The following is a 25,868-nucleotide window of genomic DNA, read 5'->3' as shown; positions in this document are numbered from 1 at the left end:
TCTCATTGTCACCTCCAGTAGTGAGCTAAGTTAGTGCTCTGAGTGACTCTCTGCTCATTGAGAGCATCACAGATGAAACACACTGAGCTCTTTAGCCATGGCCATCTGTGTAACAACATTTCAACACAATATCACAATGATGCAATATCACTTAGAGCAATGACATATCATGCCATTTCTGTCAAATGTTGAGTTTTCTTCTTAACAGCTACGGCCCTGCCCTACTCAAAGATCGTTTGCCTTTCAAAATGTATCTTGTGTTTGCTGGCTTTAGTGATAGCTGGCCTTTTTGTAAATGGGTTTGTGGTGAAATAGCTTACACTAGTGTTACAATAATATCACATAACCCAGCCTGCTATACAGACTATAGTGGTATAATATTATAAACTGGACTGGTGGCTACAAATACATCTACGGCTCTTTACAGCCCACAACTATTTACCTAAAAGAGTGAGTGATTAATGTAATCTATATGAAAAAATATATATATTTGCTATGTAACTACAGTGTTAAAAAAAGTACCATGCATGTAAAATGTGTGTAACATATATGCTGTATGTAACAAAAAAGCTGTACAAACAAAGTTTGAAGAGGAGTGAGTGATTATAGAGTAGGGGAACATAACCTAGCTTAGGCCTAATGTTAACACATCTATGTTAACAATGCTATCAAAACACCCCTGGATAATACTAGTCCCTGAGAAAGGAAATACATAATGTCCAGCTACAGTGGTTGTGAATGTAATGTGTGAATCTGCAACAAGTCTGTTCATTTATGTCCTTCTGTCCTCTCATTTGCATTTTAATTAGAATATTAGTTGCGTCCCAAATGGCACCCTATTCTTTATATAGTGCACTACTTTTAACCAGGGCCCATAGTGCACTATGTTGGGAATAGGGTGCCTTTGGGACGCAGATATTGTCTGCAGTCACAGCAGACATCTAAGAAGATAGCTTGATAGTCATCATAAATCTGTAAATAAGTCCTTATCTCGAATGCACAGTGGCCAGATGTGACAAGCGGGGCAGCAGGTAGCCTAGTGGTTAGAGCGTTGGACCTATAACCGAAAGGTTGCTAGATCGAATCCCCGAGCTGACAAGGTAAAAATCTGTCATTCTGCCCCTGAACAAGGCAGTTAACCCACTGTTCTTAGGCTGTCATTGTAAATAAGAATGTGTTCTTAACTGACTTGCCTAGTTAAATAAAGGTACAATTTAAAAAAACAAGCCAACCCCTTCTCTTCTCTCCCCTATCAGGCTCCATCCAGCTAGTGTGTTTGTATACATGGCCATGTGTATCAAACACAAGTAAACCTAGAGTCTATGCAATCTACTCTCCAATCAATAAGGATTTGTGATGGAAATATTGAGATGGAGACTCTCAACATCTACAGTGGGGCAAAAAAGTATTTAGTCAGCCACCAATTGTGCAAGTTCTCCCACTTAAAAAGATGAGAGAGGCCTGTAATTTTGATCATAGGTACACTTCAACTATGACAGACAAAATTAGAAAAAAAAATCCAGAAAATCACATTGTAGGATTTTTTATGAATTTATTTGCAAATTATGGTGGAAAATAAGTATTTGGTCAATAACAAAAGTTTATCTCAATACTTTGTTATATACCCTTTGTTGGCAAAGTCTTCACAAGGTTTTCACACACTGTTGCTGGTATTTTGGCCCATTCCTCCATGCAGATCTCCTCTAGAGCAGTGATGTTTTGGGGCTGTTGCTGGGCAACACGGACTTTCAACTCCCTCCAAAGATTTTCTATGGGGTTGAGATCTGGAGACTGGCTAGGCCACTCCAGGACCTTGAAATGCTTCTTACGAAGCCACTCCTTCGTTGCCCGGGCGGTGTGTTTGGGATCATTGTCATGCTGAAAGACCCAGCCACGTTTCATCTTCAATGCCCTTGCTGATGGTAGGCTTTGTTACTTTGGTCCCAGCTCTCTGCAGGTCATTCACTAGGTCCCCCCGTGTGGTTCTGGGATTTTTGCTCACCGTTCTTGTGATCATTTTGACCCCACGGGGTGAGATCTTGCGTGGAGCCCCAGATCGAGGGAGATTATCAGTGGTCTTGTATGTCTTCCATTTCCTAATAATTGCTCCCACAGTTGATTTCTTCAAACCAAGCTGCTTACCTATTGCAGATTCAGTCTTCCCAGCCTGGTGCATGTCTACAATTTTGGTTCTGGTGTCCTTTGACAGCTCTTTGGTCTTGGCCATAGTGGAGTTTGGAGTGTGACTGTTTGAGGTTGTGGACAGGTGTCTTTTATACTGATAACAAGTTCAAACAGGTGCCATTAATACAGGTAACGAGTGGAGGACAGAGGAGCCTCTTAAAGAAGAAGTTACAGGTCTGTGAGAGCCAGAAATCTTGCTTGTTTGTAGGTGACCAAATACTTATTTTCCACCATAATTTGCAAATAAATTCATTAAAAATCCTGTGATTTTCTGGATTTTTTTTTCTCATTTTGTCTGTCATAGTTGAAGTGTACCTATGATGAAAATTACAGGCCTCTCTCATCTTTTTAAGTGGGAGAACTTGCACAATTGGTGGCTGACTAAATACTTTTTTGCCCCACTGTATACCTTTAAAAAAACCTCAAGCTCAAGGAGCCAGCAGCAAAATGATACACAGCAAGTCATGTGTACCTGTCAAGCTGTCACAAGCATATTGGCTTGTTTGATAGAAGGTTGTTGGCTTTGACTACACATCCTATCCTCTCCCCTGCACCAAAGCATCCCAACAACTATGTATAAGATGCAATAAAAAAAACAACAATAGCCGAGACCCTTCCACAACACACTGGCTAATAAACACAGCAGCTGGACTGAAAATGCAATATTACTCATTCAGAAGTACCAGAGATAAAATCTCAATAGCAGCGATGTCAATGAAAAGAGCCTTGGGTCTGTTCTTGAAGATATTGGAATCAGAATTTGGGGAGGTGGGGGAATTTATTACCAGTGGCACTGTGTGAGCCGTAACAGGCTGAAAAGAATGTTAACAAGTTAAATTTCCATTCAATCATTGACAGAGGCTCTTGGAAATGTTCCATTGCAGAAGAGGGGTAAAATCATCTATATGGTAATTATAAGGATGAGTCCCCCAGTAACTTTCGCCAGCATGAAAGGTCAGTCCTATTAAAGATAGTTTATCAGTCCTCTGCACATAGTCCTTTACTGCATATGCTTTTAAACGGGTACATCTTATTTTCTTACTCCCTTTTTGGTTCCCTGGCCGCAGAACCTTGGTGCTTAAGCCAAATGAGAAAAATGGAATTTAGAATGCTGGTAAAGGCTATAATAGCATGAAGATAAATTGTTTTTCGACTCCTCTCTCCTGTCTCTGGCTTTAACAAACCTCACAGTATACTGCTGTGCATATACACAGTCACAGTCCGTCCACTGACTATCCCCTCTCCATCCAACCCACCAGCTCAATAACAAATTCTTCCCTTCCACAACCCCATTTTACTTGACCTTGAAGGGCTACACATCCCCTTCCCCTTCTCCCGCTCCCCCATAGTTAATGCCCTCCCCCAAAACCCTTCCTTCCCCCATTTCTCCCAGTGCACTCTGGGTATTTAAAACTTGTTCAACATGATATCATTTTATTTCAAGCGCTGGCTGCCTGAAAAAACTAAATTACAGAATCAATCATACAGAAGGTCAGGTTGAGACTTCATTACAAGTATTGCATGCCTGCATGAATATCTTTCATTTCTGACTGATATGTCACAACATCTGTCTGGCTGAAAGTAAAAAGAGAAAAGAAACAGGACGAAGAAAAAAAAAGACCAAAAACTCCACTCTCTGAAATTGATGTACAACTGATGTCAGTGCTACTCAGCTTGAAAGGAAGATAAGAGAATGTAAAAAAAAAAAAAGTTTCTGCAACACTGGTCATATTTTCCATTTTATTCAAGACAGTCTGTGACGGGTCAGAATCTAGGGGATTACATTCATAGACTATCTGTACACTATCAGGGTGTAATTAACGTACTGTACATACAGTCAGCTACAAATCCTCAGGTCAGACCAAATTGCATGGCATTGCTGGGTGTTGGTTATAGAGCAAAACAACTGTGGATGAATGTACTAGTCTAGCTGGCTAAATGTTTGTGTGTAATAAGTCATTAGGGTGAACGTAGCGCAAATGATGCAGATTAGATTTCTACTGACTACACTTTGGCCAATAGTCAGTATGTATTCATGTAAATACAATAAACATGCATCTCTGCATCAATTTTAGGCAACAAACTAAGAAAGATACATTTTACTCCATATTCATTTCTATTCAAGCGGGATATTTGGGCTATTTCTAACCCAATTATGAAGATGTGACACATAGAAGGGACCTTTTTATAGACAGCCATGCTTTCTTACAAGGGAGGAAATATGGGAAAAGTCTAATTCTGTGGATACTATAGAGAAGACAGAGATATTTTCAGAAATAGCACCCAGGGGGCTGTGCAGTGCATCGTAGAGAGCGAGAGCGAGAGAGCGCGAGAGCGCGAGAGAGAGAGAGCGAGAGAGCGAGAGAGCGAGAGAGCGAGAGAGAGAGAGAGAGAGAGAGAGAGAGAGAGAGAGAGAGATTGAAGGGAGCTCTAAATAAATAGATACTGGCAGTTCCACCTCCAATAGTATTTGGCACTATTGACAGAGACCAAATCACAAATCAGGAGGACACATGCTGCGAGACACAAATGACAGTCAGAAGCTTGTTAGGAGAGCAGATTAAATAAATAATGACTTGCTTTCTGCCAGCCCACAGACATGTATTTCTCTTTGTAGAACCATAGTATCTGTGGCCAATTTGCAAGACATACATGGAGCATTAGGGGAAAGGAATTAGTGGAACACTTGGCAGAGCAACTACATGGAGGGGGATTTGAAAATGGTACAGGTACATTGTACACCTATTGTTTGTTTTTTTGTCATGGTGGTGCAGCGAGAGGCTGGTTGGGAAACGTACTTACTATGGTTTATTTGCATGGTTTATTTATATGTCCTTGCAGACGTTTCAAATAAGAGATACACAACAGTGTAGTGTACATAATGTTGTCCCCCAATGTCATTCCACTGACAAAATTAACCTAAAACGTAATAACACTTTTATAAACACTATATAGTTAATTAAAATAGTTACTTCCCTCAACCCTTTTCAAATCTCAAACCAAAGACAATGGCATAAATCAATGTAATTTCCCTGCATTGTCTGTGTTCAGGACTTTTGGGGATCAATCCCATATCCAGAACATAATGGAGTTCACGGTCGGTAAGCCTTTCTGCCTTTCTGTCTGTGGTCCAATGTTTGCTGAGTGATAAAGGAGCAAAGCAGTGTGCAACAGTCTCCCAGTGACAATGCCACGAGGCAAAGGAGCAGAAACCTCACATTATTTCCCTGTAGTTTTAATAGAGTCTCCTTACAATCAGAGACATGAGCCATGCAAATGGTGCTAAAGAGGAATAATGTTGGAGAATCAAATCTAATCCTCCACCAAGTCGTGAGAACAGTCAGGACCGTAATTGTGTCAAGGTTCCGTTTCTTCTCCAGATGTAAAAAAGCTTAACTGACCATGAAATGAAAATTCTTTAGGCAAAAGCCTTCCGGGGCTCGGTTATGCAGCACAGATATTTTAAAAGCTGCAATTATTTTACATGCCAGCAGCTTGGAAGGGAGGAAAAAAGGCAATGAAATGTTATAGTGCCTGCCCATATCGGAATGTAAATACATATTCTGTAATATCATATGCGATTCACCATATGTGTCTGGTTTAAAAGTGGGGGGTCTGAAATACATTTTTATATGGATAATATGGCTAAAACTATCATGATATTTTTGTTCAATGTAATGTAATGCAGTTTACCCCCCAAAAAACACAGCATCAATATCATCATCTCTCTGTTTATAATGCTTTTTGCTTCCATATTTTCCTTCTATAATAATCCCATATTACTGTAATAGTGTCAGCGAGTGACATTTCCACGTTTCCTCCTCAATGCATTTCATCCTCAATGGCATTTAAGAATGCTTTTTCTATCAAAATGTTTTGAATCTATAACATAGAACTCTATCAACATAAAGAAAGTGATTACCGGGTTCCGGAACCATTCCACAGTCTCATCCACATCAATGGACAGGAAGGCTAAGCTGGATATCCATTCATTGACTCCCTTTCGAAGTACTCACACCGAAAGGTTAATTCTAGTAGCATCATGTTATTTAACCAAATACAAAACCTGGGATTCTGAACTCAAACAAAGCTCTGTCTGTCAGTTGACTGAGTGCATTCAGGCTCTGAGCATAACAACATGTAGATAAAGGCATGGAAACACATCATGTGACAGTGGAGGGGACAGGACAGAACAGAATGATTCATCAGCATCTACAGAACAGGGTTTCTGGAACCAACATACATAATACTGTATACGGACCCATGAAACTGTTGCATTTTTTGGGGACTCACTTTCATCACTCCCTGTGGGGGGAAAATTCATTGTGCCATCATGCCCATGATCCATTCATATCTTTTCCTATTACAAAGAGGGTTATTTTAGTAGGCTTTGTTTTTCCTTTATAAACCCAAACAGAATTCAGTATTTACATACTGTGACCATTGTCTAGCTGGCATTGTGATACTATTCCATCCTCCAGCTTTATAAACGGGCCAGATGCTGTGCCAGATGCAGTAACAACTGGAGGTGTGCACTGAGTGCAGTGAAGGTTACTCTATGGCCTAATAAAGGGTAAGGGTATTCTCCTGGTACTCAGATCATACTGTAATGGTCACATGGGCTCTCCTGACCTTTTTTATTTATATGTTTATATGACAGCACCTTGATCCTGTACCCAAGTGTTGGTGCTTGGTACTCTATTTTCTCTGTGCATGAACAAATATGTCAAATTGACACCTTATACCCACCCTAACCCTATAATTATTGAAGAGGTGCATGTCCTAATAGCACACTGTACTTGATGCCTATGCATGTGACCATAGTATCTATTAAACCCCTCAACCCTAAGTGTTGGTCCAGTCTAGTACTCACCAATGGCAGGCCGTTGATGCTGGAGAGCCCCTCCTGGTCCATGAGGTTGCGTGAGATGGTGATGGAGGGCAGCTCCAGGCTCTGAGGGGGGAACTGGGGGGTGAAGGGTCCCCTGTGCTGGAGCGGGTGCCCCGGGAAGGGGGAGTCCACATCCGATAGGCCCAGGCCAGACTCTGTCTCTGGAGGAGGGGTGATGGGAGGGATCTCAAACTCCTCGTCTCCCAGGCTGGGGGTGTGGAATGTCTAGAGAGCAGATAGGGAGAGGGAAGTACACGGTCATATCATTGGATTGATGTTTGTGAATCAATACAGATCATGTGTACTGTAAAGGAAACTAGTAGTGAAAGTTGGCTGAGCGAGAAAAAGGAAGGAAAAGCACACACCCACATCAATGGATTAATTTATGAACAGTACTGTCGCTACAGTCCTAGATACTTTATAGTGACATTTAGCTAAAACTATCTGCAGATGTAGGATCTTAATTTGAGCTAGTTTTCTAAAGCAGGAAAATTATCCTGCAGCAACAGGACATGTGAATTATTATGTGGATTATAATTAATGGAAAAAATAGACAAATATGCACATCCAATTTATCAGGTGCAGGCCAGAAGAATGTATAATGTATCCCAATGATCATGTTACAGATGTAGGATCTTAATTTGATCACCCTGTTGTAGGAGTGCAGGAAATGCAGGAAATGTTAAATGTGGAGTGTATTTGAGGTTTAAAAAAGGATTCCGAAGTTTGTAATTTCCACTTCAAAATTTCAGAGTAGATTTTTCCTTATGAAAAATGTATCAACCCCTACAAAAATGTCCATTAATTATAATCAAATGAAAAAAGGAATATCTGCAACTCTGCTATGCTCCCATGGGGATTTAATCAGACGCACAAAACAGACAACATTTCAATCCGAGTTGGAATCATTCTTATCTCTCATACCTGCATGAAGCCTTCCTTTCAGGGATTTATTGTTTAAAGGAGGAGAAGTTCGGTGGAGTGGTACTAACACTTGTCTATAACCATACAGAGATGTAACATTTCTTAAAACCGATTAAAGTCCACTCTGAGCAAAGTAAGGAGGGAAGAGGGGGAAAAAGCAACTACAAAAAAGTTAAGAAATCATGAGAGAGGAGAGGATACATGATAAAAGCCCTTTAATCTCAGGGATGGAGGATGTTGGGTCTGAAGTGGGAGAAAATACACGTCACAGAGACATGGGTTTAAAGAAAATGTTCTGAGAAATATTACGCTTGGCCAGAAGGGTTTCTCATTGTTCCCCTTGGTTGAACCCTTAAATCTGCTCATCAAACAGTCTAATCCCTCTGCCTGCAGAATTCAAGCTTTTGGTCACACTTAATTAGCTTATTTGGATTCTTGGAAATGGTACCAACTGCTCTGTTCACCGACTGCTGGTCTTGTCTTCATTGGCACATTCCTTAAGCCACTCTGTAAAAGGCCAACGTATTCACATAGCGACCCACAATGACCACATCTGAGTTACATGCATATAGGACGCGCCACAATTGGATACAGCCACTACTAGCATGGCAGTGAAGATACTCTTTCCTCAATATCAAAGGTCTGAAGTCGAGTTGAAAAAAGTATTTCAGTTAGCTTTAGGTCAGTGTGTTGATATCAGTGTTAATACACTTTTTACCAGGACAAGCTTAGAGGGGAGGCAGAACAGAAGTCCATCAGCCTCTCTCTCTCTCTCTGTCTATTTCTCTCTCTCTTTCGATCTCTCTCTTACAGGCAATGAAAACACCTAAGGCAGTGGCAGCAGAGCGAATATGCCAGCTTAGTCCTTGATTAGAGAGTAGTAATGTTTCTGTTGCTTGCTTTGGCACACAGACACTTGAAATAAATTCATTGCCTACTCAGGGCAGCTGTCTTGACAAGCACTGATGAATTCCAGAGGCAGAGACAGCTAATAGAGTTGTATTTTCCTGTTCCCCTAGTTTCAGACCACTTTTCTGATGCTTTCTGATGCTTGTTTCACAGCTGTTCAATCAGTCCTCCTTTCTGAAGAAGCCACTGCATGTTCATCACAGCTCTGGACTCTGGCTTAAGGCTTCCTCATGCTTCGGTTTTGCGGGCGCCTAGTAGAACTCGACTATGTGAACCAAACTAGTGTGCTCGCATACCTTCGACCTTTCCTTGAAAAGACATTCGCTTGAAAAATTTGAAAAAAATGGCAATAGTACTGGTTAGTCCATCTTGAGATGCCGTAACCAGTATAGAATTCCTCAAAATTAATCTCCTTTTTACGCTGCTGCTACTCTCTGTTTATCATATATGCATAGTCACTGTAAGTATACACTCATGTACATACTACCGGTACCTCAATTGGGCCCACCAACCACTGCTCCCGCACATTGGCTAACCGGGCTGTCTACATTGTGTCCCACCCACCACCCGCCAACCCCTCTTTTACACTACTGCTACTCTCTGTTCATCATATATGCATAGTCACTTTAACCATATCTACATGTACATACTACCTCAATCAGCCTGACTAACCGGTGTTTGTATGTAGCCTCGCTACTTTTATAGCCTCGCTACTGTATATAGCCTGTCTTTTTTCCTGATGTTTTTATTTCTTTACCTACCTATTGTTCACCTAATACCTTTTTTGCACTATTGGTTAGAGCCTGTAAATAAGCATTTCACTGTAAGCTGAAAGGTGAATAACTGTTGTATTCGGCGCATGTGACAAATAAACTTTAATTTGATTTAAGATTAATCTAAGATAACAACAAAAAAAATCTCCCATTAATTTTGATGTTTTTGCCAAGGAGATCTTAGTCGCGCAACTTTACAACTAACTAGGATGTTTAGTTTAGTATTTCTCAAGTGAAACAATGTGCATGAAAACAAGTCGTCTATCGTTGAATGACAACAAACACTTCATTGAACAATCCCTACTGTTGACCAATTACAGACGAAGGGGGATAGATTTGGCTTGCCTCAATAAAAAATGATGTGTGTATGAACAGCCGGAAAAAAAACTAGCCGGAGGCCAAAACAAACAACATTTTCACAAAATGTCATCATAATATATGTATGAACTGTTTCTGTTGGGAAGCATGCGGACGGTTTTATACTGTCTTAGAAAAAAGGGTTCCGATAGGGTTATTTGGCTGTCCCCATAGGAGAACCCTTTTTGGTTCCTTGTAGAACCCTTTGTGGAAAAGGTCCTACATAGAACCCAAAAGGCTTTTACCTGGAACCAAAATGGGTTCTCCTATGGGGACAGGCAAAGAACCGTTTAAGGTTCTAGAAACAGTTGAAGTCGGAAGTTTACATACACACTTAGGTTGGAGTCATTAAAACTTGTTTTTCAACCACTCCCCAAATTTCTTGTTAACAAACTATAGTTTTGGCAAGTCAGTTAGGACATCTACTTTGTGCATGACACAAGTAATCTTTCCAACAATTGTTTACAGACAGATTATTTCACTTATAATTCACTGTATCACAATTCCAGTGGGTCAGAAGTTCACATACACTAAGTTGACTGTGCCTTTAAGCAGCTTGGAAAATTCCAGAAAGTGATGTCATGGCTTTAGAAGCTTCTGATAGGCTAATTGACATAATTTGAGTCAATTGGAGGTGTACCTGTGGATGTATTTCAAGGCCTACCTTCAAACTCAGTGCCTCTTTGCTTGACGTCATGGGAAAATCAAAAGAGAAAAAAAAGTCTGGTTCATCCTTGGGAGCAATTTCCAAACGCCTGAAGGTACCACGTTCATCTGTACAAACAATAGTACGCAAGTATAAACACCATGGAACAACGCAGCCGTCATACTGCTCAGGAAGGAGACATCTCCTAGAGATGAACGTACTTTGGTGCGAAAAGTGCAAATCACTCCTAGAACAACAGTAAAGGACCTTGTGAAGATGCTGGAGGAAACAGGTACAAAAGTATCTACATCCACAGTAAAACGAGTCCTATATTGACATAACCTGAAAGGCCAGCAAGGAAGAAGCCACTGCTCCAAAACCGCAATAAAAAAGCCAGACTGCGGTTTGCTACTGCACATGGGGACAAAGATCGCACTTTTTGGAGAAATGTCCTCTGGTCTGATGAAACAAAAATAGAACTGTTTGGCCATAATGACCATCGTTATGTTTGGAGGAAAAAGGGGGACGCTTGCAAGCTGAAGAACACCATCCCAACCGTGAAGCACGGGGTGGCAGCATCATGTTGGGGGGGTGCTTTGCTGCAGGAGGGACTGGTGCACTTCACAAAATAGATGGCATCATGAGAAGGAAAATTACGTGGATATGTTGAAGCAACATCTCAAGACATCAGTCAGGAAGTTAAAGCTTGGTCGCAAATGGGTCTTCCAAATGGACAATGACACCAAGCATACTTCCAAAGTTGTGGCAAAATGGCTTAAGGACAACAAAGGCAAGGTATTGGAGTGGCCATCACAAAGCCCTGACCTCAATCCTATAGAAAATGTGTGGGCAGAACTGAAAAAGCGTGTGGAAGTGTGCGAGCAAGGAGGCCTACAAACCTGACTCAGCTACACCAGCTCTGTCAGGAGGAAGGGGCCAAAATTCACCCAACTTATTGTGGGAAGCTTGTGGAAGGCTACCTGAAACATTTGACCCAAGTTAAACATTTTAAAGGCAATGCTACCAAATACTAATTGAGTGTATGTAAACTTCTGACCCACTGGGAATGTGATGAAAGAAATAAAAGCTGAAATAAATCACTCTACTATTATTCTGACATTTCGCATTCTTAAAATAAAGTGGTGATCCTAACTGACCTAAGGCAGGGAATTTGTACTGGGATTAAATGTCAGCAATTGTGAAAAACTGAGATTAAATGTATTTGGCTAAGGTATGTATACTTCCGACTTCAACTGGGCACTGGGACAACCGGCAAAATGGCGGACAGAAGACAGGGTGGTGCGGCAGGTGCCGCTTCTCATTCGAATGCTGTAATTTTATCTAAACCATCAGGTGTACGCCGACCCCAGCTAAGTAACTCATGCAAAGAGTTAAAGCGCAATTATGTGTTTTATCTCCAGTACTCTGCCATGATTGTCAGTTATGTAGCTGCTCTACTGATAATCTCAGTGCGTCCTTGCTGGGATGACACAATCAGTCTACTACCGGAGAATATTAACACCAAACACATTGGTTCACCGTTCCACGGGAGCGGACAGTACACAGCATACCATAATGTTCTGAATAATGGCCAAGTCTACCTCGCTCCTTATTCTACTGAACCGCTTAGGCGCAACAAACACAAGTCCAACATTTATCGGAAACTGTTAAACTACCTGTTCACTACCCTCCTGCTCTCCGGGGATGTGCAACTCAATCCTGGGCCCAACATCACCGAGCCAGCGATACGCACCGGAGTGGAAAGCGGTGGATGGCCTCGTCCACTGATCGTCGCCGCTGTGGAAGTGGGTGAGTGCTATGGTCCTATGGTTTCTCTCGACTCACCCGGCTCCAGGATAGATTTTGACTCTTCAAACATACCAAAGTCGCTATATGCGATCCCTGACTCTGCTTCTGGTACGCAAGCTGTTTTAATTAGTTCCCCGCATCCAGTGCAGGCGGGAGGGATTGTTAATTGCGCTACCGAACTGCCCCTAATCAAAACGAAACAAAACGGCCTAAACCCAGCCGTCAGAAAACACAGAAAATTTAACTTTTTTCAATGTGTCAATCACTCTCGAGTCATCTGGGACCCACGAGCTAAGCCCAAGGGACTACTAGGGGGGCACTTGAACATTCGTAGTGTCATTCCAAAAAGTGATCAAATTCAACATCTACTCACAGACTCCAACCTTGACTTTCTCTGCCTCTCAGAGACATGGCTCCATAAAAACTCTCCATCTGCTGCTTTGATTGTGCCTGGCTACAATGTTTTCAGGAGAGACAGGACTGAAGGAAGAGGAGGGGGTGTGATGATTTACATTAAAGAACATATCCGATGTAAACAAATTGAGTGGTCATGTGATAATGAACTAGAATGTATTGGCCTGAACATTACACTGTCTCCCCAAATGTCTTTTACCCTCATTGGAATGTATAGGCCACCTTCCACCAAAAGTGTGTTTTTTGATCAGTTTAATAACATGCTTAGGGAATGTGATTTTGGGAAAGAGGTCATCTTAATGGGAGATTTTAACATTAATTATGAAGACAAGTGTTGTAGGAAAACCCTCAAACGGATCACTAATACCTTTGACCTTACACAGCTAGTTAAAGGGCCAACCAGGGTGACTTGTTGCTCTAAAACACAGATTGATTTGGTGTTCAGTAATAAACCAGAGAGAGTGACTAAATCATTCAATATGGTTACTGGGCTATCTGATCATAATCTGACACTTATAGCCAGAAAGCTGTCTAAGAGCAGGTTTAACCTCTCTATTGTTAGAAAGCCTGATCAACTAAGAATACCTAAGAGTGAATTAAGCTATTTTGAAAACGCAATTAAGGGAATTAACTGGAATGATCTCTTGTCCTATGCAGACGTGGAAGCTGATAGTCAAGTTTTTCTATCCACAATCCAGACTACATTAAATGGTTTCCTAAAGAAAATCAAATCCAAACCTGGCCAAAAGAGCACTCTTCCTTGGCTAAATGGAGAAATCTGGAAATTGATGAAAGAACGAGATTATTATCTAAAAATAGCCCTAAAATCCAAATTAGAGCATGACAGACGTAGGTTTACCATGTTGAGAAATAAGGTGATGAAAGAAATCAGACTGGCCAAGGCAAACTTTTTTATTAACATAATTGGTGAAGCAAAGGGAAATTCTAAACTGATCTGGGAGAATCTAAAAAAGTTAACAGGGAAAGACCATAGTAACACTGCAAAAAGACTAGAAATCATGGTGAATAACAATCTAACACAGGATGCAGTCGAAATAGCAATAGCCTTCAATTCCTACTTTATTGACTCTGTCAGGGTACTGACACAGAACCCCTCCACTGGTTTCTTGGGCTCAGTGCTAGTAAATGATGCTCAACCTGTCTTCATCATAAGGGAGGTTTCTGAGTCAAAGGTGGAAAAGGTGATTAGCTCACTAAAGAACTCTAAAGCCAAAGATGTGTTTGGGATGGACTCTACCTTTCTTAAAAACTACAAAGAGTCACTCATTGGCCCCATTACTAAGGTCACCAACACATCTATTGGTCTCGGGGTGTTTCCAAGGGTATGGAAGTCGGCCATAATAACGGCCATCTTTAAATCAGGCGACCCTGCTGACGTGAGTAACTACAGGCCCATTAGTATACTACCTGTGGTGTCAAAGGTTGTTGAAAAGTGTGTAGCAGAACAACTGATTGCCCACCTCAACAACAGCCCCTTCACATTACATTCCATGCAGTTTGGCTTCAGAGCGAAACACTCCACAGAAACGGCCAACTGCTTTCTTCTGGAAAATGTGAAGTCCAAGATGGACAAAGGGGGCGTTGTTGGGGCTGTGTTTCTGGACCTAAGGAAGGCTTTTGATACTGTTAACCATGAGATTCTCATCACAAAATTGTCCAAGTTCAACTTTTCCCCCGATGCCTTGAGATGGATGAAATCATACCTTGAAGGCAGAACTCAGTGTGTCAGAGTGAGCAATGAGCTGTCGCCCACTCTTAGCTATGATGTGGGCGTGCCCCAAGGGTCAATACTGGGGCCCCTCCTGTTCAGCCTGTACATTAATGATCTGCCTTCTGTCTGTACTGGGTCTGAAGTTCAAATGTATGCAGATGATACAGTGATATATGTGCATGCAAAGAGCAAACAACAAGCTGCACAAGAACTCACTACTGTAATGGTCCAGGTTACAAAGTGGCTCAGTGACTCGTGTTTGCATCTCAATGTGAAAAAAACTGTTTGCATGTTCTTCACAAAGAGGGCAACAGATGCTACTGAGCCAGATGTCTATGTGTCAGGGGAGAAGCTCCAGGTGGTATCTGATTTTAAGTACCTTGGCATCATACTTGATTCCAACCTCTCTTTTAAAAAGCATGTGAAAAAGGTAATTCAAATAACCAAATTCAACCTAGCTAATTTCCGATTTATACGAAATTGTTTGACTACAGAGGTAGCAAAACTGTACTTCAAATCTATGATACTCCCCCACTTAACATACTGCTTGACTAGTTGGGCCCAAGCTTGCTGTACAACAGTAAGACCTATTCAGTCTGTCTACAAACAGGCTCTCAAAGTGCTTGATAGGAAGCCCAATAGCCATCATCACTGTCACATCCTCAGAAAGCATGAGCTCCTGAGTTGGAAAAATCTTGTGCAATACACCGATGCATGTCTTGTATTCAAGATCCTAAATGGCTTGGCTCCCCCTCCACTCAGTATTTTTGTTAAACAGAAAACCCAAACATATGGCAGCAGATCCACAAGGTCTGCCATGAGAGGTGACTGTGTAGTTCCCCTAAGGAAAAGCACCTTTAGTAAATCCGCTTTTTCTGTGAGAGCTTCCCATGTCTGGAATACACTGCCATCAGACACACATAACTGCACCACATATCACACTTTCACAAAATGCTTGAAGACATGGCTAAAGGTCAATCAGATTTGTGAACATGGTCCCTAGCTGTGTGTTGCCGCTTTCCATGTCTGTTGTCTGTATGGTGAGGTGTGGAAACACTTTGTCGCTTTTATGAATTTTGTCTTGCTGCTTTTTGTTCTATGTTGCTCTGTCTGTATGCTACGTCTTGCTTGTCCTATGTTGCTATGTCTTGTTCTATGTTGCTATTGTCTATATTGTAATTGTTTTTAATAACCTGCCCAGGGACTGCGGTTGAAAATTAGCCGGCTGGCTAAAACCGGCACTTTTACTGAAACGTTGATTAATGTGCACTGTCCCTGTAAAAATAAACTCAACTCAAAAACTGTATATATTTTTTCTAAGAGTGTAGAGGAGAGCAGGATAAATTGCAGAAAGATTTAAACAACCATGTACTGTGCTCTACTCGACTACTGCCAACTTATTTAATGTTAACGCCACCGAAAAAGCACTGGAACATTTATTTTATTTTAATTAACTAGGCAAGTCAGTTAAGAAAGAAATCTTATTTTCAATGATAACCCACTGTTCTTAGGCTAACTGCCTTGTTCAGAACGGCAGATGTTTACCTTGTCAGCTCAGGGGTTTGATCTTGCAACCTTGCAACCGTTTGGTTACTAGTCCAATGCTCTAACCACTAGGCTACCTGCCGCCTAACATGTTTTGTCTCCGTGCCTAACAATGAAAACACAAAGTGTTTAAAACATAAATAGTGTAAAAAGGGAACTGTCATGACTCAACGGTGTAGAGCTACAGCCAGGGCCACATGGCAGTGATCAGGAGAGAACATCATCATCACAGGCTTCATTACCAATCTGAACCTGTCATTAGAGAAGAATGATGTGCAGTAAAAAGGGCTTCTCTGTTTGTTTGGCTGGTTTCACAAGCCTCAGAAGGATACTTTAGGGAAGGAAAAAAGGACAATGCCATTACATTCATTTGTATTACTCTCTGACCTTTTCATATGGGTACAACTTGCCAAGATCTGTGTGGAAGAAGCTAAACCAGGACAGTGAACCGAGCTGGATAGGTATGTTGGACCGTAGGCTGAGGCATTGTGGCCTGAATTATAGAGGCAAGCAGGATGAGGTTTGAGACAGCCTTCCCTTAGATGAAGGTGAGCAAAGGTGAGTTCCATTTTTATAGTAAAACAGAGCAAATGTGACTGTGACCTTCAAGATAAACAGATCTGCCCCTGGAGGGCAGGAATAGAGGACTGTTATTTTCCTAGTTTCTGATAAATAGTGTAATGGAGGGAGGGAGGGAGGGAGAGAGGAAGTGAGATCGCTATCAAAGACTGGTTGTGTTCCTCATCTCCCGTCCATAATGATGATCCAAATTAACATCTGCACAAGTTGGGAGCTGAAAATTGAGACATGAAGTTAGCTAAGGCTCGTCTGGGGTACGGAGGAAGTGTGTTAGCTGTCAGTGCAGGGCAGGCCTCTCTTCCTCAGGGGAGAGGTGCCAGACTAGGAGTGCTTCTCTGCCTGCCTGCCTGCCTGGCTGGATGGATGGATGGCTGGTGGAGCCCAGAGAGTAACACACTGTTACAGCATTGCAGCATTACTGCCTGGTGTCACTTCACATAAAGCCTGGCTAATTCTGCACCAGGAGCAGCTTAGAAGGGCTCTGATCTCAGATTAAGAGATGCACAATCCACTTCCTTCACATCAGCAGCCTGGTTATCCATTTAAATTGTTATGAAAGCTCAGCACAGCCAAGTGCCAAGCAAACCAGATGCTGGCTTCATGTTTGTGTGTGTGTGTCCATGTCGGTCACTGTGTGTGTGTGTGTTGTGTGTGTAATGTGTTATGTGTGCCTGCATGTGTGACGGGTTGTTCCATGGGCAGGCGGAGGGTCCGATGGCATAGGGGGCAGAGCAGGGCTTGTAAGAGGGAGCTGAGGCCAGACCAGATCAATCCAGCATGTCTGGGCAGATGTATAGGGAATCTCCCAAGCAGCCACAGAGCCCCTAGTGCTGTATGATAGAGTGTGTTGTTAATACACAGGCAGCATTACGTGCATGGTGAAAAGGCCATTAGATGTATGACAAACACATTGGCTCACTGCTAAAGTGTTGACTATTGGAGCTAACAGGCAAGGATTATGGAAATGTTCAGGAAAAGCATGAGATGATTAATGGTTGAGTTTCAGATGCTTCTGATCTGATGTGTTTCTGTGAACCATCAAGGACTCCACTCTCTCTCATATTCCTTCTATCTAGAACATGTATGGTGTTCTCACTCCCAATATCGAAGACAGCAGCAAGAAAAAGCTTTTGAGGCAATATCGCCAGCCTTTCAATAAACTTCTGTAATCCAATTCACTGATGCAATAACCAAGACTTGTTAAAGGCAGAGCCATGCAATTACTGAATATAATAGGCCCCGGGATCAATAGAGCCAGGATTGAGACTCCAGTTTCCAACATCTAGCGAGGCAGCGGAGCATAAAGCTACTCAAATGATAACATCACGGTGGGCCCGCAATCAACATTTCAAATTTGTAACCATCTCAAATCCATTTCTACATAGATCATTACTCCTGTCTAATTTGATTGGAAGGGAGAAGTGATACCCACCGCTGAGTGGAATTGAATCCCACTGTACAGTATCATGCTCTCTAAGGAGAGCAGTCAAGCCTCCCTGTTAGGATGGGTGTTTTAACAGGAGCACACCAAGGTCATCTTATCTCATTCTGTAAGTGCAGAAGGTAATAACACACCAGCCATCTACAGTAAATAGCCAATGTTATTTTATCTTTTGCATATGACGTTTTGGTTGATTTTGATACACCAGCCATCTACATATCCAACGTTATTTTATCTATTGGATAAGCATATTGGTTTATTTTGATACACTAGTCATCTAAGTATCTAATATTGTTTTATCTATTTGAATAAGCATATTGGTTTATTTTGATACACTAGTCATCTACATATCCAACGTTATTTTATCTATTGGATAAGCATATTGGTTTATTTTGATACACTAGTCATCTAAGTATCTAATATTGTTTTATCTATTTGAATAAGCATATTGGTTTATTTTGATACACTAGTCATCTACATATCCAACGTTATTTTATCTATTGGATAAGCATATTGGTTTATTTTGATACACTAGTCATCTACATATCCAATGTTATTTTATCTATTGGATAAGCATATTGGTTTATTTTGATACACCAGCCATCTACATATTCAATGTTATTTTATCTATTGGATAAGCATATTGGTTTATTTTGATACACTAGTCATCTAAGTATCTAATATTGTTTTATCTATTTGAATAAGCATATTGGCTAATTTAAAGATGTTCTCTGAGTTTGAGTATACCAGTGAGTAAATAGCCAGTAGTGTTTGTGTAGAGATGACTCAGTGTTCTGTATTATACAAGAGTTGCAAGAGAACTGGATGTTTTTTTTTTTTTACAATTACCGTTAGCCTCAATTGTCTATGCAGAATGCAGTTGTATATATTTAGCTGCTGTCAAAGTCACTCATTCATCATGGAGCCAGATCCATTTTGGCTGGTGCTGGTACAGAAGCCTTCCCTTCCAGTGCACCCAGAGCCAAGGCCTGTCACATTAACTTGATTAATACAGCGTTACAGTAGAGAGAAATCTCATTTTAGTGTGAAATTATACAACTCAAAGTGGAAAGTCACTTAAATTTCTCCTCAGTTCAGGTTACAAGAAACAATACTTCACACACTCCAATCCTTTTTTTTCATTAGAAAAAATAAATAATCTGTGCTCTGCCTGTGGTTACACTCAGAATTTTAAAAATCTTTCTCTCTTTACATGTACATACGCACGCACGCACACACACACAAAAAGTGGGCTGAAGTACAATGCCATCTGCGCCGTAACACTGGAAACAGTTGTTCCTTTTGATAAAATGCAAATGAGCTGCTTGGCTATTCTATTAACTCTCCTGTCCTCCCCCTACCACCCGCCCACCAGCCCCCACCTAACCAGTCCAGCTACACTGGGCTTTCACAGCCTGGGCTGAATGCTCTCTGAACAGCTTGTGATGGCGTGGCCTCGACTCGCCTCACCACAGAGGGCCTCGACCATAGAAGTAGAGTTACTAGATTGGGTTTTAAAAAAGCCCCTTTGACCATGGCACATTGAGTTGCATGAGGATGCTGGTTCTAGTAATTATATTTCTTTGGCCTCAGCAGCCCCTGGACATGGAGGATGGATGCACCTAGTTTGAGAAAATGTGTTGGCAAATGGAACATCTTCCTATATGACTCTATTAAGGCTTTGTAGTTGGGTCAGTCTGTGCAGTCCCTGCTGTACTGTAACTGCTTGACTGAGTAGCATCACCATTGAGGTAATGAGTTAAGAAACTATAGCTTTCTCAACCATGGAGAGAGATGAGATGTGTAACATTACAAAGGAATCTGTTTTCCTCTTCTCTATGGCAATACTGAGGTTGCTTGGTACATGGTTGAGAGAGCAGGCTAGATCAGTCTCTCTTTAGACAGCACCATGGTACACTAAACAGTATGAGATTGCCCTGTTTTGAACTACTGTGGATGGATGATGGGTATTTTTGGTGCACTTCTCCCTAATGACAGGGCAGGAGAGAGGGTGGAGATCGACTACACTGGTATATTTAGCACATTGTCGAATCCTGTCACCAACGCTCAGAGAGACATGAAATGTGAGTTTGGCAGCTCATCAGAAGTAGTCCCAAACCTTCTCTATGTGTCCTTACCATAACAAACACAGATCATTCAGACACGTCTAAAGTCATGCCACATGACATTCAAGGCATTGGAACTGCCAGGCAAGACAGTGAGTGATGGCACGTGTTTCTCTTCAGGTTCCTTGATCATGTCTTGGAACACGAGGGAAAACAGGTGTTTACATCCCTAACTTTCTGACACCTCACCTTGGCTCACCTAGAGACATCACAAGTCTTTCAGAAGAGAGGGCTCTATATTGAACTTGACTAATCTTACTAAGTATGAAGCAATTTAACAGCAATACAACAAAGCCTTACTCGACGTTAAAAACAATTGTAGCCTATAATTTGCTATAGCTTGTATGCCAGTACACTGTCGGGAAAAATAGTAGTTATCTTTGACATCTTCATCTCATTCATTGACTTCCCTACATCTCCATTATTGGCCTTGACATGATCAGAACGTAGAGAAGGGATCAGAACGTGGAGAAGGGATCAGAATGTAGAGAAGGGATCAGAACGTGGAGAAGGGATCAGAGCGTGGAGAAGGGATTAGAACATGGAGAAGGGATCAGAACGTGGAGAAGGGATCAGAATGTAGAGAAGGGATCAGAACGTGGAGAAGGGATCAGAGCGTGGAGAAGGGATCAGAACGTGGAGAAGGGATCAGAACGTGGAGAAGGGATCAGAAGTTGGAGAAGGGATCAGAACGTAGAGAAGGGATCAGAACGTGGAGAAGGGATCAGAATGTGGAGAAGGGATCAGAATGTAGAGAAGGGATCAGAACGTGGAGAAGGGATCAGAGCGTGGAGAAGGGATTAGAACGTGGAGAAGGGATCAGAACGTGGAGAAGGGATCAGAACGTGGAGAAGGGATCAGAACGTGGAGAAGGGATCAGAACGTGGAGAAGGGATCAGAACGTGGAGAAGAGATCAGAATGTAGAGAAGGGATCAGAACGTGGAGAAGGGATCAGAGCGTGGAGAAGGGATTAGAACGTGGAGAAGGGATCAGAACGTGGAGAAGGGATCAGAACGTGGAGAAGGGATCAGAACGTGGAGAAGGGATCAGAACGTGGAGAAGGGATCAGAACGTAGAGAAGGGATCAGAACGTAGAGAAGGGATCAGAACGTGGAGAAGGGATCAGAACGTGGAGAAGGGATCAGAACGTGGAGAAGGGATCAGAACGTGGAGAAGGGATCAGAACGTGGAGAAGGGATCAGAATGTAGAGAAGGGATCAGAACGTGGAGAAGGGATCAGAGCGTGGAGAAGGGATCAGAGCGTGGAGAAGGGATTAGAACGTGGAGAAGGGATTAGAACGTGGAGAAGGGATCAGAACGTGGAGAAGGGATCAGAACGTGGAGAAGGGATCAGAACGTGGAGAAGGGATCAGAACGTAGAGAAGGGATCAGAACGTGGAGAAGGGATCAGAACGTGGAGAAGGGATCAGAACGTGGAGAAGGGATCAGAATGTGGAGAAGGGATCAGAACGTGGAGAAGGGATTAGAACGTGGAGAAGGGATCAGAACGTGGAGAAGGGATCAGAACGTGGAGAAGGGATCAGAACGTAGAGAAGGGATCAGAACGTGGAGAAGGGATCAGAACGTGGAGAAGGGATCAGAACGTGGAGAAGGGATCAGAACGTAGAGAAGGGATCAGAACGTGGAGAAGGGATCAGAACGTGGAGAAGGGATCAGAGCGTGGAGAAGGGATCCGAACGTGGAGAAGGGATCAGAACGTGGAGAAGGGATCAGAATGTAGAGAAGGGATCAGAACGTGGAGAAGGGATCAGAGCGTGGAGAAGGGATCCGAACGTGGAGAAGGGATCAGAGCGTGGAGAAGGGATCAGAGCGTGGAGAAGGGATTAGAATGTGGAGAAGGGATCAGAGCGTGGAGAAGGGATCCGAACGTGGAGAAGGGATCCAAACGTGGAGAAGGGATCAGAATGTAGAGAAGGGATCAGAGCGTGGAGAAGGGATCAGAGCGTGGAGAAGGGATCAGAGCATGGAGAAGGGATCAGAACGTGGAGAAGGGATCCAAACGTGGAGAAGGGATCCGAACGTGGAGAAGGGATCAGAACGTGGAGAAGGGATCAGAACGTGGAGAAGGGATCAGAACGTGGAGAAGGGATCAGAACGTGGAGAAGCGATCAGAACGTGGAGAAGGGATCAGAGCGTGGAGAAGCGATCAGAACGTGGAGAAGGGATCAGAGCGTGGAGAAGGGATCAGAACGTGGAGAAGGGATCAGAACGTGGAGAAAGGATCAGAACGTGGAGAAGGGATCAGAGCGTGGAGAAGCGATCAGAGCGTGGAGAAGGGATCAGAACGTGGAGAAGGGATCAGAACGTGGAGAAGGGATCAGAATGTAGAGAAGGGATCAGAGCGTGGAGAAGGGATCAGAGCGTGGAGAAGGGATCAGAACGTGGAGAAGGGATCCAAACGTGGAGAAGGGATCCGAACGTGGAGAAGGGATCAGAACGTGGAGAAGGGATCAGAACGTGGAGAAGGGATCAGAACGTGGAGAAGGGATCAGAACGTGGAGAAGCGATCAGAACGTGGAGAAGGGATCAGAGCGTGGAGAAGCGATCAGAACGTGGAGAAGGGATCAGAGCGTGGAGAAGGGATCAGAACGTGGAGAAGGGATCAGAACATGGAGAAAGGATCAGAACGTGGAGAAGGGATCAGAGCGTGGAGAAGCGATCAGAGCGTGGAGAAGGGATCAGAACGTGGAGAAGGGATCAGAACGTGGAGAAGGGATCAGAATGTAGAGAAGGGATCAGAGCGTGGAGAAGGGATCAGAGCATGGAGAAGGGATCAGAACGTGGAGAAGGGATCCAAACGTGGAGAAGGGATCCGAACGTGGAGAAGGGATCAGAACGTGGAGAAGGGATCAGAACGTGGAGAAGGGATCAGAACGTGGAGAAGGGATCAGAACGTGGAGAAGCGATCAGAACGTGGAGAAGGGATCAGAGCGTGGAGAAGCGATCAGAACGTGGAGAAGGGATCAGAGCGTGGAGAAGGGATCAGAACGTGGAGAAGGGATCAGAACATGGAGAAAGGATCAGAACGTGGAGAAGGGATCAGAGCGTGGAGAAGCGATCAGAACGTGGAGAAGGGATCAGAGCGTGGAGAAGGGATCAGAACGTGGAGAAGGGATCAGAACGTGGAGAAGGGATCAGAACGTGGAGAAGGGATCAGAACATGGAGAAAGGATAAGAACGTGGAGAAATGATCAGAATGTGGAGAAAGGATCAGAACATGGAGAAAGGATCAGAACGTGGATCAGAACGTGGATAAGGGATCAGAACATGGAGAAGGGATCAGAACGTGGATCAGAACATGGAGAAGGGATCAGAACATGGAGAAGGGATCAGAACGTGGATCAGAACATGGAGAAAGGATCAGAACGTGGAGAAAGGATCAGAACGTGGATCAGAACATGGAGAAGGGATCAGAACGTGGAGAAGGGATCAGAATATGGAGAAGGGATCAGAACATGGAGAAGAGATCAGAACGTGGAGAAGGCATCAGAATATGGAGAAGGGGTCAGAATGTGGAGAAGGGATCAGAACATGGAGAAGAGATCAGAACGTGGAGAAGGCATCAGAATATGGAGAAGGGGTCAGAATGTGGAGAAGGGATCTGAATGTGGAGAAGGGATCAGAATATGGATCAGAACGTGGAGAAGGGATCAGAACGTGGAGAAGAGATCAGAACGTGGAGAAGAGATCAGAACGTGGAGAATGGATCAGAACGTGGAGAAGCGATCAGAACGTGGAGAAGGGATCAGAATGTAGAGAAGGGATCAGAACGTGAAGGAAGGGATCAGAGAGTGGAGAAGGGATCCGAACGTGGAGAAGGGATCAGAACATGGAGAAGGGATCAGAACGTGGAGAAGAGATCAGAACGTGGAGAAGGGATCAGAACGTGGAGAAGGGATCAGAACGTGGAGAAGAGATCAGAACGTGGAGAAGGGATCAGAACGTGGAGAAGCGATCAGAACGTGGAGAAGGGATCAGAACGTGGAGAAGCGATCAGAACGTGGAGAAGGGATCAGAACGTGGAGAAGAGATCAGAATGTGGAGAAGGGATCAGAACGTGGAGAAGGGATCAGAACGTGGAGAAGCGATCAGAACGTGGAGAAGCGATAAGAACGTGGAGAAGGGATAGTTGAGGAAAGTGGAGAAGGGATCAGAACGTGGAGAAGCGATCAGAATGTGGAGAAGAGATCAGAACGTGGAGAAGGGATCAGAACGTGGAGAAGGGATCAGAACGTGGAGAAGCGATCAGAACGTGGAGAAGAGATCAGAACGTGGAGAAGGGATAGTTGAGGAAAGTGGAGAAGGGATACTTACATCACCACCACCAGCGACATCTGCCATGTTCATGTAGTTGTTGTTGTTGGCAAACTGCAAGAGAAGAGAACAGATCATCATTATACCTCTGGCCTCGTACCAAGATGATGTCAAATCAGTGTCACAGAGATATTTCCTTTTACAGATCCATTCAATTAGTGTCACTTGCGTTTACGTTTTTCACATTTATGTGTTGAGTTTAGTCCTAGTTGTTTCTGCTTGGGTGAGTAATTTCTGCCACATTGCTCTATTGTCACGTAGTAGAAAGATGTCTTTCGAGAGGTTATAGCCAATTCACTGCAAGGTAATGAAAATCTGGGCCGGCTATTCATGCCTTATGGGATGGTAATTAAGCACGGGTTTGCATCACAAAGCAAAGTATCAAGATGTTCTGGCAGGTTATTAACTTCAAGTAACCCAAGGGAGGAGGATACTGCCAAGGAACAAAAACAAGATGGTGGGAGAGTACCAATAGGACATGGAGCAGTTGTGTTTTTTTGGATTGGTGAAAGGCAAGCATGAGTGGAGGGGGTAAGTGTAGCTAGATGAGCTATTAAAAAATATGTGTCCTTTAGTTTAGTTAAGAAATAGCAACAGCGCTGTGTTTTGCGTTCATGACGAGCCCCCTAAACCCACACACACAGCCCTCTTAGCAAAATGGCTGCCACTTCCTTTCTTCTGAGACACAAGCATGCTGACAGGTAGGAACAATGGGACACAGAATGAAGAATTATGCACTAGCAGCTGGGCCCTAGAGCACAATGCACCTCTCTGTGACCGGGCTAGAGCAGCAGCACAAACCCCAGCCTACACCGGGCAGGGAGGAAGAGGGGAAGAAGTTTGTGTCTTCATGAGTCCTCCCTCTGTGAGACACTTTCCCCATTTGCACAAAGCACTGGAATAATCTAATTTTGTGTATTTATTTCAAAGTCATTCTAGTGAAACATTATGAATGTGGAACAACTCAAATATAGAGGGAGAGAAAAAATGGTTTCTTATCTTTAGCGGAAGCCAAACAATAGTGGAAACAAATTAAGATCAGAGCGAGATGAGAAGTGCATAAATTTATTTTCCACTCCTTTGTTTTTTTCTCCCCTTGTTTTCTTGTGAGTGGTTAGTATGCGAATGTAATTACCAAAAGAAAAAAAAAAAAGAAATCAACTGTGAATGGTATCCATTAATTAGCCTATGCCTTGGAGAGA

General features: G+C 42.9%; 1 protein-coding gene across 1 annotated transcript in view; it reads right to left on the bottom strand.

The window, feature by feature from the left end:
* Positions 1–24,716, bottom strand: part of LOC120025213 (TOX high mobility group box family member 3-like) — a 30,446-nt gene extending 5,730 nt beyond the window's left edge. Inside the window, exons 1-2 of the mRNA XM_038969682.1 lie at positions 24,667–24,716; positions 7,058–7,300 (exon numbers count right to left, since the gene is read on the bottom strand). Coding sequence (XP_038825610.1) covers positions 7,058–7,300; positions 24,667–24,699 — 276 coding nt within the window. The 5' untranslated portion in view covers positions 24,700–24,716. The remainder of the gene's footprint in view (positions 1–7,057; positions 7,301–24,666) is intronic.
* Between the last annotated feature and the right edge of the window lie 1,152 nt (positions 24,717–25,868).

This window comes from Salvelinus namaycush, chromosome 30 (assembly GCF_016432855.1).
Source record: "Salvelinus namaycush isolate Seneca chromosome 30, SaNama_1.0, whole genome shotgun sequence".
NCBI lineage: Eukaryota > Metazoa > Chordata > Actinopteri > Salmoniformes > Salmonidae > Salvelinus > Salvelinus namaycush.
The sequence above is the reverse complement of the archived record's forward strand: the minus strand, read 5'-3'. Positions and strand labels throughout refer to the sequence as shown.